Source organism: Aspergillus caelatus (genome assembly GCF_009193585.1).
Source record: "Aspergillus caelatus strain CBS 763.97 unplaced genomic scaffold BDV27scaffold_22, whole genome shotgun sequence".
Classification (NCBI taxonomy): Eukaryota; Fungi; Ascomycota; class Eurotiomycetes; order Eurotiales; family Aspergillaceae; genus Aspergillus; species Aspergillus caelatus.
The window spans coordinates 139,413-151,233 of NW_022475285.1; the positions used below are offsets into that span (position 1 = coordinate 139,413).

Sequence of the window (11,821 nt, forward strand, 5' to 3'; positions counted from 1 at the left end):
AGTAAGGCATGGCCGAGATCCGTCACACTGAGTGGATCAACATGAATGAAAGGTCCAGGGGGTATGGATACACCTGCATACTTTGATATGATCTCTCCGGCAGCGTTCGCACCGGTGACCGAGACGGCGACTATCATGTGCACCACAGGGCATTCTACCAAGTTCGACAACTACCGACCGCCATCCAGTGACAAGTTTACCTAGTTTTAATGAGTCATTCGGAAAAAGACAAGACAAAGACAGATACGAAGTTGATACAGAATTTAACTGCCCGAGGTTCCTGTTCAAGGGCTTGTTTCCCCACTTTCGCGATATTGTTTCCCAAAGTGGAATAGTGGCATCCGGGGTCAGAACGAAACCCTATTCTACATTGAGATGACGAATTCATATGCGTTGGTCGTCGTTTAAGGCCTCTATAAAACATGAGAGTCGCCCTATCTTCTCGGCGAACTTCTGTTATGTCTCGTTCTCCATAGCTCGGATCTAATTCTCATAGTTTTGTACCATCAACCATGTCAGCATTGACTATACTTCTCGGCTTGGCCATCCCATCTTTGACTGCTGCAACAGCTGCTGCAAACTTTAACCTATCAACTTCAACCCTCGAGACCTACGGGTGCGATGCTACTTGCCAGGCAGTTTTCGACTATGCACAGGCCGAAGACCGGACGCTGTTCGGGACTGATTTTGAATTCGGCTTTTATGGCACGGCAGCCAATTTCTCCCGGTCTCAGCCCGGTGATCTGTTGAAGTTCGAAGCCATTGACCCCGATAGCCTCGATGTTATTAATGGAATGTCTGCTTATCGCTTCCAATATACTTCTCGAGACCTAAACGGGTCTCTCGTCCCGGCTACCGGATTTATCGGAATACCCTATACATCGTTCCGAAAGGACAAAAAGTACCCGGCCATTGCCTACGCCCACGGTACCATCGGCGTCTTTGCTGGATGCCCACCATCTACCACCCCTACTCTCTACGACTACACCAGCTGGAGCATCCTCATTGAGAAGGGCTACGCCATAATCGCGCCTGACTATGCTGGACTCGGAAACAACTATACGGAGCATAAATACCTTAGTTTCCCTGCGCATGCCAATGATCTCTACTATGGTATGGTTGCCGCTCGGAAAGCCTTCCCTGGACTTTTTACAGAAGGATGGATGGGTGTTGGGCATTCTCAAGGAGGTGGCTCTGTCTGGAAGCTTTCAGAGAGCAAGTTGCTTCAAACTGGAGCCGCCGGAAAGTACCTGGGCACTGTCGCATTAGCACCTGCCTCCAAGATTTATGACATGACTCTACTGGGTGTTGAATCACTATCTCAGACCTCTAATTATGCATCGTATGATATCCTCTATGAAACAATCTGGCTACCGTTTGCCATTGAGCGTGTCTTCCCAGATATGAGCCGTGCGCCGTTTGCCGAAACACTCCAGAATCGAACCAAGATTGCCAACATGGCGCAAGCATGCAATTACGGTATCATGTCCCTCGCTTATGGACTAAAGCCTTCAGACCTCTTTACTTCGGCAATTAAGGATAATACGGATTTCCAGGAGTGGCAAGATATGGTTGCTCCCGCCAATGGTGACAAGGCTGGAGAGCCTATGATGATCATCCAGGGTTTGAATGACACAGCCGTCTTGCCCCAGATCACTGTTAGCTCTTTCAAAGACACCTGTCGTTACGGGAACGAAGCCCACCTCAGGTTATATCCGGGAATGGATCACTCCGACGTGTTGACTGCGAGTTCCCCTGAGTGGTTAGCGTTTATTGATGGGCGCTTCGCTGGTTGGAAGACTACGAGAAACTGCAGCATCATTACACACCAGCCTTTTGATGCTACTCACATGGTGACCGAACCCGAAGCTGCGCAAATCGCAAGCATCTAATATTTAGGAGGGGTACAGAGGCACGCACATATAGGAAGCCGTGTACATATCAAAACTAGACAGTATACTTCGCACACAACGTGCAGATACATTATCCGTACAGTATTTATCTCCCATTAGTAATTGTTATATTTAAATGGAACAACCAACATGGTCTCTCCTTTACGTTAACTACAAAGTTCAACCATTAATATAGCATACAGTTCATTTGACTTCAATCTACCACCTCCAACACCCAACCCCCCCAAGAATCAATACATCGCAAACCCCCCAGAAGCAGAAATCGCCTGTCCCGAAACCCACCGACTCTCCTCGGACGCAAGCCAAGCAACCACCTGCGCAACATCATCAATAGTCCCAACCCGATGCTCAACCGGGGTAACAGACTTCTGCATCTCCACCAATTCCTTCGGAATATTCTCCAGCAAAGCCGTCTGCACCGGCCCCGGGTTGACAGCATTCACCGTATGTCCAGCACCCCCCAACTCTGCAGCCCAGCAACGCGTCAAGCCCTCCAAGGCAGCCTTGGACGAGCAATAAATCGACAGATTGGCGAATCCCGCCCGTGCACCGACCGAACTAATATTGATGATTCGACCGGGTGCGCGCAGATGTGGGAGAACAGCCTGGGTTAGAAAGATAGCGCCGCGGACGTTCAGGTCGTAGACGAGGTTGTAGTCTTCCACGGTGAGATCAGAAAGGGGCTTTACTACCTCCACGCCGGCGTTGTTAACTAGTATATCGATGTGGGGGCCGAATGCTTGCATCGAGGCTTCGACGATCGTTTGTCCAGCGGATATATCACGCAGGTCGGCGCGGACTTTAGCTGCTGTGGCGCCGTTGTTGAAGCTTTTGATTTTCTCGATCATTTGGTCAGCGACGGATTCGCTGCTCACTGATGTGTATATTATCAAGACCTGAATTGGGCTGTTAGATATGGTAGGATGAATGGGGGATCAGGGTGTGCTCACTTTGGCTCCTCGACGGGCTAATTCTTCAACCAGTCCGGCGCCGATTCCTCTCGTTGCGCCTGTGACAATGGCGACTTTGCCGGCTAGTGTTTGTGGTCTGGGGTCTGCAACCATCTTGGTTTATAGAATGACGAGTGTATGTATACCTTGATACATTTGTCTAGAGTCACTACTACGACGTCTATCTGAATCCCCTGTGGAGGAGACCATGTCGCTATTTATCATTTCCCTTCCTCTTCCACATCCTTGACAATGAACGAATCATAAAGTCTATGTGCGGTTGAGTTTCTTGAAATGAACTGACTCCCGTCCGAACCGAAGTCACATTCCCCGAAGATTCTCGGAATGCTTCGCCCGCCGCCTGAGAAACTAGGCAATCGTTGATTGAACATGACATCATTTGGTGCCTGAGGAATAGACTCAAATCATCCATCTCATATTTCTATAGTAAATAAATCACAACTATCAGTGCCCTCATCCTCATCCTCCGGTAATCCTAAAGAAACCACTATCACAAAATCCCAGATCTCCCCTGGAGACAAGGATAAGATCAAAGATCCACACCCCTCAAGCCCAATCTCCGCACTTCCCCAATTAAATACCCCGCGAGATAAAGATAACTAACCCCATGTAACCCTCCCTCATTGATCATATATCAGGTCCCGATCTACTTTAATCAGAATCCGGAACACAATTCCAATCCCAATCCCAACCCAAAACATAAAATACTACATACTCCCAAAATGCCAACCGTAATCCTCGGCGGGGGAATCATCGGCTCCGCAACAGCCTATTACCTATCTGAGACCCATCCAGCAGAAGATATTCATATCATTGAATCTTCATCGGAACTATTCAGCTCTGCGTCTGGATATGCGGCTGGGTTCTTGGCTAGGGATTGGTTTGGGCAGGACGTTGCTTCTTTAGGTGAGCTTTCGTTTGGGCTGCATGAGAGTTTGGCTGTTGAATATGGTGGGGTGGAGATATGGGGCTATATGAAAGGAACGGCATTGAGCTATGATGCGACGATTAAAAGGGGGAATGGTACTCGCGGTGATGACTGGATGGATAGGGGAGCCAGTCGAGCGGAGACGGCTTCTGGGTCGACTCTAGGGACTGGGATGGGGGCTCCAGCTTGGTTGACTGTTCGGTCTGGTGTCAAGGTGGAGAGGATTAGTGATGTTGATACTGCTCAGGTGTTGGTTATTGACCTTTTGTCAAAATATTTGGTACTAGTGGGCTAATGATTATCCAGTGATCCGTTGAAGTTATGTCGTTTTCTCATGAATACTGCTATATCTCGTGGCGTTAAGCTTCATCATCCGGCTAGGGCTACTTCACTCGTCACAGACGAGAGCGGCACTATTACTGGTGTCAGAATCGTTGACCTCATCTCACGAGAAGAGTCCATGATCCCGTGTACCCATCTTGTTATCTGTGCGGGGGCTTGGACGTCGCGTGTCTTCGGGGAGCTTTTTCCTTCCGCTCAGATCTCCATCCCCGTCTCGCAGTTGGCTGGATATTCTCTCGTCCTTCGTTCTCCGAGACATACCCTAGAACACGAGAAACAGACATACAGAGGCCGGTGTCATGCTATCTTTAGCGAGAACCCTTTCTCCTGTGGCTTCAGCCCGGAGATCTTCTCGCGACAGGGCGGCGAGATCTATATTGCTGGTCTGAATGATCCGGATATGCCGCTGCCGGGTCGGGCAGAGGAGTCTCGCAGTTCGATTGATCGGGATGAGATGAAGAGGTTAGAGGCAGTGTCAGTTCAGTTAATGGGTAGGATAATGGATGAAGGTGCAGCAGTCACTGAGATACGCAATACGAATGACCTGGAGGTTCTTCGTGAGGGGTTGTGTTTCCGTCCTGTTTCCGATCGAGGAACACCTGTTGTGTGCAAGGTAGATGATGATTTGCTGGGGAATGGAGTAAGGACTACTGGACACGGCGGTGTTTTTGTGGCTGCTGGACATGGTCCTTGGGGGATCTCTTTGTCATTGGGGACTGGAAGGGTCGTGGCAGATATGGTGGAGGGTGTGCAGCCGAGGGCAGATGTGAGTGAGTTGGGACTTTAGATACAGCTCTCCTGGCTGGTATACTCGGTATTGGTGTATTAGAATCTGGTATATTTCTTAAATCTCATTGTATATACAAAGAGGAGTCCAGTGGGATACAAAATTATTCCGAGTTGACTCATCGAGTACCTAACCGTAGATGCAGTAGTAACGATTATATATAACTATTAGCCCAACCCATACATAAAACCACCTACAAGCAAAACCCCATAACATTCATCTAGTCGTAATGCAAATAGCTCCAGATGTTCTATACTTATTCAACTCCTTGATATACACCCGACACTCCCATGAAATACATGCCATTGCGCAACATACACCACAACTGTCCAATTCTAGTACCTTGGATGTTCGGGATATTCAAGGTTCGAAATTTATTTTTGTCTAGTTTCATAAGTTCAAAACTTTCACACAGTTTTCCATAATTGCCCGGGTGGTCTAGTGGTATGATTCTCGCTTAGGGCGTTAACCCAAGCAACACTATTGTGCGAGAGGTCCCGCGTTCGATCCGCGGCTCGGGCCGATCATTAACAAATGATTATTCTTTTTATTGTTGAATATCACACTCTCTTTTTATAGCGGATGCCGTACATAAGTCCACCTTCGCACTTTTAAGTATCTAGTTGACCTAGACAAGTAGATACCACCCTAGGCTGTGTAATTTTATTTGAGCAAGCCAAATAGACGACACTTGTGTGGCCCACCAACTATCCAACCATCTTTACCAAGGACCAACACACCACATAAAAGACCGCGCGGCGACGACGTCCGAAGATAACCATATCAATGACTCAAGCTCGGAACCTGCCCCCGACGGTTTAAACACAACCACCTTCTTCATATTCCAAACCACAATAAACCAGCACCTCCAAGATCCAACCACCACCACCACCGCTCCAAAACCAAATAAAACAACTCACAATCAAAATGGCAACCCTCGGATTCATCGGCTGCGGTACGCCCTCAACCACCATGTACTTACCTAGATAGAACCCACTAACAAGAAACACCCAGGAAACATGGGCTCCGCAATCCTAGACGGCCTGCTAGAGGCCACCCGCTCGGAGCCCCAAAACTCCAAAATCACCAACTTCATAGCGGGTACCAAGAGCGCGGCCTCCGCCAACAAGCTTAAGGACAAATATCATGCAGATTCAGAACGGGTGGTAGTTTTGCGCGGGTCCAACGTGAAAGTTATGGAACAAGCAGACATCATCCTGCTAGCGTGCAAGCCATTCCTTGCCCAGAGTATTCTCTCGGAGCCGGGCGTAGCGGAAGCGCTGGCCGGGAAATTCGTGATCAGCGTCATGGCAGGCAAGACGCCAGCCGAGATCATGGAGTATATCTATGGGGATAACTCAAACCAGACAGCAAACAGACCGGTGATTGTAACGGCCATGCCGAATGTGGCGGCGCGATTGCGTCAGTCCATGACTATTATTGAAGAGAATCCGGCGCTCTCGAAGGACCGGGCAGAGATTCTGAAGTGGATCTTTGAGCAGATTGGGACGGTGAAGTTTGTGGCGCCGGATTTGGTGGATGTTGGGTCGATGGTTTCTGGGGCGGCGATGGCGCTTATGACTCTTGCTGTTGATGGGATTATGGATGGGGCTGTTATGGAGGGGTTTCGACGGCCGGATGCGATGGAGGTGTCGGCGCAAGTGTTGGAGGGGTTGGCTGGGTTGTTGAGGGAGGGCGTTCATCCGGCGGTTTTGAGGGAGAGTATTTCTTCGCCCAGGGGATGTACCATTCAGGGTCTGTATGCCCTAGAGAAGAATGGGGTTCGGGGGGCGTATGCTGAGGCGTTGGTTAGGGGGATTAAGCATTTGAGGGGAGAGAACTAGATTGGTTAAGTAAGTTAGGACTTGGTTGTATGTACGTACGTATGTATGTATGTGAATGTGGGGAATTACATGATTAAATTAGACATGAATATGAGCTTTCCAAGTAACCGAGCCATCCTCGTGTCGGTGTGTCTTCCATCCTGGAAAAGGTAGTATACGTGGACGACGACGAAGCAAGGAGAAAAAGCGCATGTAACCTCCGCGCGGAAACCCTAACCGAACCCCAAGATGCGGATGCCCCTCCGACAGCCATCTGTTCAGAGCTTATTCGGTCAACGCCAACTTATCACCCCAGATTAACGATGATCCTCGCCCAAAGACCAATCGGTCTTCAAGCCGCCTATCGTTTACCCCGGAGGAAAAGCGCGGATGGCAAGCATACCCCTCCCACGAGCGAGGAAACCGTAAGATAAATAGTGCAGCATGAGATCATTACAAGTCCCTGTCAGACAAAACTCGATCAAAATGAAGCCGAAGGTATTCTGGCCCAGAAAGCCAGAATCGTTCTACTCTGCGTCCAAATCGCTGGCCGATACTGCGGCGTCGTCGCCGCCCGCTCACAATGCGATCCTCCATTCATCAGCTGCGCAGAAGAAGGCACCTCTCGCCAACTTACCGACAAAGACACTGCTACGGTCTTTATTCCTGACGTCAGCAATGGCGTCGCCGCTTTTGAAACCATCCATCGCGGTGTTGAAATATGTGGTGGAGTCTAAGTCGCCGCTGCTTAGTCCCTCTAAGAACCCTATCATGAACTACATCCTCCGCGCAACCATCTATAACCACTTCTGCGCGGGTGTCAATGAGACAGAAGTCCGTAAAACGGTCCAGGACATGAAAAATCTCGGCTTCAAGGGCGTCATCCTCGGATATGCCCGGGAGTCCGTCGCAAAGATCGATGCAGCCGGCTCCCACGTGGAAGAATGGAAGGATGCACAGGCCATGGAAGACCGTGCCGTGGACGAATGGAAAGAGGGTAATTTACGGACACTGAGAATGGTCGGCAAAGGAGATTACATGAATATCAAGTATGGCCTGACTAACATGAAATGTTATATGCAAGATATGCTGACAGAATTAGATTCACCGGCGCCGGCCCTGCAGCCGTTGAAGCTCTCGCCCGCGGTGATCTCGTCCCACCACCACGCATCAAGCAAGCTATTACAGAAATCTGCGAAGCAACTGCAGCCCAGGGTTCCCGGTTCTGGATCGATGCCGAGCAACAAATCTTCCAACCAGCCATTGATGCCTGGACAATCGATCTCATGAGACAATTCAACCGCGACGGCAGGGTAGTCGTGATCAACACCGTCCAGGCATATTTGAAATCGTCCGCCGAAAACATCCATCGCCATCTTACTCTCGCCGGAAAGGAAGGTTGGGCGCTAGGAATCAAGCTAGTCCGGGGCGCGTACATCCAACATGATATCCGGGAGAGGATTCACGATACCAAAGCTGACACAGATCGGAATTACAACCACATTGTAGAGAGTCTGCTCTCGCGGCAATCCCCGTTCCAAGAATTACAGGACACGAAGTTCCCGGATGCTAGGCTTTTCGTCGCAACACATAATGCAGAGAGCGTCCGGAGGGCATACTCAATTTCGAGACATCGAATTCTCAACGGTTTACCTACGATACCCCTGGAGATGGGCCAATTGCAGGGTATGGCGGATGAGGTGAGCTGCGGATTATTGGCCGAGTATCGACCGGAGTCCGACAAGCCACTGAGCGGGAAAAGCCCCGTGGAGGCATCTGTGTTCCCCAAGGTCTTCAAGTGTCTGGCATGGGGGACTACCGAGGAGTGTCTTCATTTCTTGTTGCGTCGGGCAGTTGAGAATCAGGGGGCCGTGGTGAGAACACAGGATACGGCGGCGGCGATGAGGAGGGAAGCGTGGCGACGGATAGGATTAAGATGGTGAATAACTTTCTAGCTGTATGGGTGCAGTAGCTTTTTTTTTTTATTCTGGCATGCCGTTTGACTCTATTTCAATTACATGGATTATGCTGTAACGATCGACATGCTGATACAGATTAGCCAAAAAAAAAAAAAAATCCAGGAAAAAAATATTGCATTAATAGCGAATCATTATGGATAGATTTTATGAAATATGTACCCTGATCCCTGTTCGCTATGCATGCGACCTAGTCACCACTATGAAAGTAGATTTTATAGCTGCGGAAAAGGACAAATAATATGAACAACGGTATCCATGCAACGCCACTGATATAAAAAAAGTTCTATTAGATTACAGTGTATATTTCGAAGTTTTCGGGGCTAGATGGGTCGATATAGGCCACCTTAACGGTGAACTAAATCGACCACTCTGTCAAAATGAAATTTTGCATATGATATCAGCTACGACGCATCAAGTACTAACTCCACAAGCGTAGTATTTAACCTACCTAGTATACACAGCATAAGTATCTTTCCTTTAACGCCGTGTTCCGAGTCCCGGATCGGAGCATATTTATTAAATCCGTCCGGGAACACGGGGACTTTGCAACCCGATCCATAGTCTATATATTCATATGACTATGGCCAGCCCTGCATCAGTAGACCCTTGTCAATGTTCTGTGATAGAAGTATTTCACCAGGCCGTGGCTTGTGCAAGCAATATGTAGATTACCCTGATGGTGCATACGGAAAATGAATTTAGATTATTCTCTATGGTGAATGTACTTGGATTACATCGGAATTACCTATTCTGTCTACATTGAAGATATAAATTGTAGAGTGATATGAGCATGTAGTTGATGAGTATAATTGTATGTTTTAAATTGATAACCAAGACTGTCTGGTCTGAATTGAAATTCCTATCCTAGTGTATAAAACAGATATCCAAGCAGAACTAGTTATAGACCTAAATCACATAATCGTATGGAATTCACTCGGTTTGCTATGTAAAATCTGTGCCAGGGATACCAGATCTTGGGGATCTGGAGAACCCACGATGGGAGAAGTGTTTTGTCATGGGCCGAGCAAAAAAAAAAAAAAAAAAAAAAAAAGAAAAAGAAAAATATGAAACCACTATCTTAAACTATACTGGGGATATATACGGTTACGATCAGGGGATGGCCATTCATTTCAGATGACGATAAGAACTAGTAAGCTCACACTTCGTTTCCCCGATACGAACAAGAAAAAAACTGCTTCTTTTGTACTGAATCTCAACAGGATTTATCAATGCTCTCTGAAGAAATCAGCTGCATAAGCTTATTATCCTTCGCAAAGAGCAACATGTTCGAGCTTCCCTGCTGGAATTCTGGCCAAGCAAAGTAACTCTCGTTGTTAGGATTACCAGAGGCATCACCAATTGCCACGCGTGCAGGTCCACGCGTAGGATCCTCAGCGAAGGACAGCCAAAGTGCCTCCATCGCGTAGCTAACATCCCACTCAAACTTAGTAGAGCGACCCCGATATTCGTTGTGGGTACCGAAAAGCAAGGGTAGCTCTGAACTGTGGTAGGCACTGAACCAAGACAAAGGAGAAATGTTTGAGAAATTTCCAGCGTACTCGTAGCGGTACGTAGGGAGACCTCCAATGTTGCGATTTTTCACTTCTTGGTTGACGGGGCAGGAGATAATTTTCGTGGCTGTCGCCAGCGCTTCGGCACCGGGTCCATCGGGGGTGAATGAGACAAAGCCAGCTCCTTCATTTGAGTTGCTTCCAATAATCAAGGGCTGGTGGAATTGTGGGGGTTAGTAGTTATCTTTGGAAGAATACCGCGGATAGCGAGGGTCTGTGGAATGAATGCACTAACCGTCTTTGAAATCTTGCCATCCAAAATCCGCTGCGTGTAATTTGCAAAGACGGTCTTGTTGTCCACGATGGGGGTAAACGAGACGGATGGCTTTGTTCCATTACTACTATAATATGACAGGGCGTTCTCCAGCGTCTGGCCAGGGACCTTGCGAACACAGCTGAGTTCCTTGTCGGCACTGAGATTACCACAGCCAACCAACCCAGCGATGAAAGTGAAGTTGGTATGCGCTGTGTCAGAATTGGTGACAATGGTTGGGCTTCCAGAGTCTGCAATGACACCGGCTATGAGAGGGTTTTCGGGGTATCCGTATGGGTAGACACTGGAACTGGCTGCACCGGCTGACTGGCCCCAGAGCGTGATTCTCTCCGGATCACCCCCAAAGTTACCAACATTGGCGTGGACCCACTCGACGCTAAAATATCACTTAGTATGATAATGATAAAGCCGGGTACGATGAAGAGATATTTCATACGCTAGTCTTTGATCCAATAGTCCAAGGTTTTGGTCCTCGAGCCCTGCCGCGTTGGGAAAACCGAAAATATTGACACGGTAGCTGGTGAACTTAGTGTCAGATCCATGAAGCGATATGAATACCTTGGTATTGAAGGTAGAGAGAGAGAGAGAGAGAGAGACTCACTTCATGACGATCACAATGTGTGATTGTGTCCGCTGGACCCATTGATCCGGAATTTTATAAAGGGAATTCTGACCTCCACTAGTAAAACCACCACCGGGAATGTACAGGAGAACTGGCAGTGGACGTTGCTGGGATTGAATATTCTCAATTCGAGGTGCCCAGATGGAAAGGTATAGACAATCTTCAGAGTTTCCACCATTGATCAAGAACTCTGTCTCATACTCCGTGTAAATGGTAGAGCTGTTACTAAATTGCTGCATACAGGAGTTCGGAAGCTTTTGTGCCTTCACCTTCCCTTTGGATTTGGCCTCCTGGGGGCGCGCGAAGCGAAGGTCACCCACAGGTGGCTCGGCGAAAGGAACACCAAGAAATTGACGGACATCCGGGGCTGAAGAGTTAAAAAATCCTTCGATTAACCCGCTAGAGGTTTCGACGAGAAGTCCGGTCTCCGCTGTCCTGGAGCGTGAAGCTGGGACAGCAAAGACTTGGACAGCGGAAAGAAGTGCCGCGAGGCAGACTCGGGCTAGCATGGTGATTTAATGAAATTAGCTCGGAAAGATTTTCAAATTATCTGGGAGGAGAAAGAAAGTACAGATTGACAAGACGACTCCATTCTTTTATACCTTTTTCAT

The 11,821-nt window shown here is 48.3% G+C and overlaps 6 protein-coding genes and 1 non-coding gene across 7 annotated transcripts; 5 read left to right on the top strand and 2 right to left on the bottom strand.

The window, feature by feature from the left end:
* Positions 1-512: 512 nt before the first annotated feature.
* BDV27DRAFT_167989 (Alpha/Beta hydrolase protein) lies at positions 513-1,892 on the top strand (the record flags this gene model as incomplete). The annotated part of the gene is made up of 1 exon (XM_032074650.1): positions 513-1,892. One exon carries the CDS (start codon positions 513-515, stop codon positions 1,890-1,892), a length of 1,380 nt encoding a protein of 459 aa, XP_031931540.1.
* Positions 1,893-2,119: 227 nt separating this feature from the next.
* Positions 2,120-3,163, bottom strand: BDV27DRAFT_122350 (SDR family NAD(P)-dependent oxidoreductase). Its single transcript, XM_032065604.1, has 2 exons — positions 2,864-3,163; positions 2,120-2,809 (listed from the first exon to the last, which is right to left on the bottom strand). Exons 1-2 carry the CDS (start codon positions 2,975-2,977, stop codon positions 2,144-2,146), a joined length of 780 nt encoding a protein of 259 aa, XP_031931541.1. The 5' UTR covers positions 2,978-3,163; the 3' UTR covers positions 2,120-2,143.
* Positions 3,164-3,365: 202 nt separating this feature from the next.
* BDV27DRAFT_167990 (NAD(P)/FAD-dependent oxidoreductase) lies at positions 3,366-5,366 on the top strand (the record flags this gene model as incomplete). The annotated part of the gene is made up of 3 exons (XM_032074651.1): positions 3,366-4,061; positions 4,119-4,924; positions 5,281-5,366. The coding sequence occupies exons 1-3, from the start codon at positions 3,607-3,609 to the stop codon at positions 5,364-5,366; spliced, it is 1,347 nt and encodes a 448-aa protein (XP_031931542.1). The 5' UTR covers positions 3,366-3,606.
* Positions 5,367-5,368: 2 nt separating this feature from the next.
* BDV27DRAFT_t38 lies at positions 5,369-5,463 on the top strand. The gene has a single exon. It is a non-coding gene; the product is annotated as a tRNA-Pro (tRNA).
* Positions 5,464-5,592: 129 nt separating this feature from the next.
* On the top strand, positions 5,593-6,785 carry BDV27DRAFT_167992 (pyrroline-5-carboxylate reductase; the record flags this gene model as incomplete). Its single annotated transcript, XM_032074652.1, has 2 exons — positions 5,593-5,896; positions 5,956-6,785. Exons 1-2 carry the CDS (start codon positions 5,869-5,871, stop codon positions 6,783-6,785), a joined length of 858 nt encoding a protein of 285 aa, XP_031931543.1. The 5' UTR covers positions 5,593-5,868.
* Positions 6,786-7,250: 465 nt separating this feature from the next.
* On the top strand, positions 7,251-8,707 carry BDV27DRAFT_167994 (putative proline oxidase Put1; the record flags this gene model as incomplete). Its single annotated transcript, XM_032074653.1, has 2 exons — positions 7,251-7,813; positions 7,867-8,707. The coding sequence occupies 2 exons, from the start codon at positions 7,251-7,253 to the stop codon at positions 8,705-8,707; spliced, it is 1,404 nt and encodes a 467-aa protein (XP_031931544.1).
* A 1,223-nt stretch (positions 8,708-9,930) lies between these two features.
* Positions 9,931-11,719, bottom strand: BDV27DRAFT_167995 (chlorogenic acid esterase precursor; the record flags this gene model as incomplete). The annotated part of the gene is made up of 4 exons (XM_032074654.1): positions 9,931-10,469; positions 10,550-10,964; positions 11,025-11,105; positions 11,190-11,719. The coding sequence occupies 4 exons, from the start codon at positions 11,717-11,719 to the stop codon at positions 9,957-9,959; spliced, it is 1,539 nt and encodes a 512-aa protein (XP_031931545.1). The 3' UTR covers positions 9,931-9,956.
* Positions 11,720-11,821: the final 102 nt, after the last annotated feature.

Bases quoted from the DNA above. Each gene is read 5' to 3' on its own strand.
- BDV27DRAFT_122350 (XM_032065604.1), bottom strand. From the start codon at position 2,977: ATGGTTGCAGACCCCAGACCACAAACACTAGCCGGCAAAGTCGCCATT. The intron at 2,810-2,863 runs GTGAGCACACCC...AGCCCAATTCAG, and splicing joins TAGCCCGTCGAGGAGCCAAA to GTCTTGATAATATACACATC.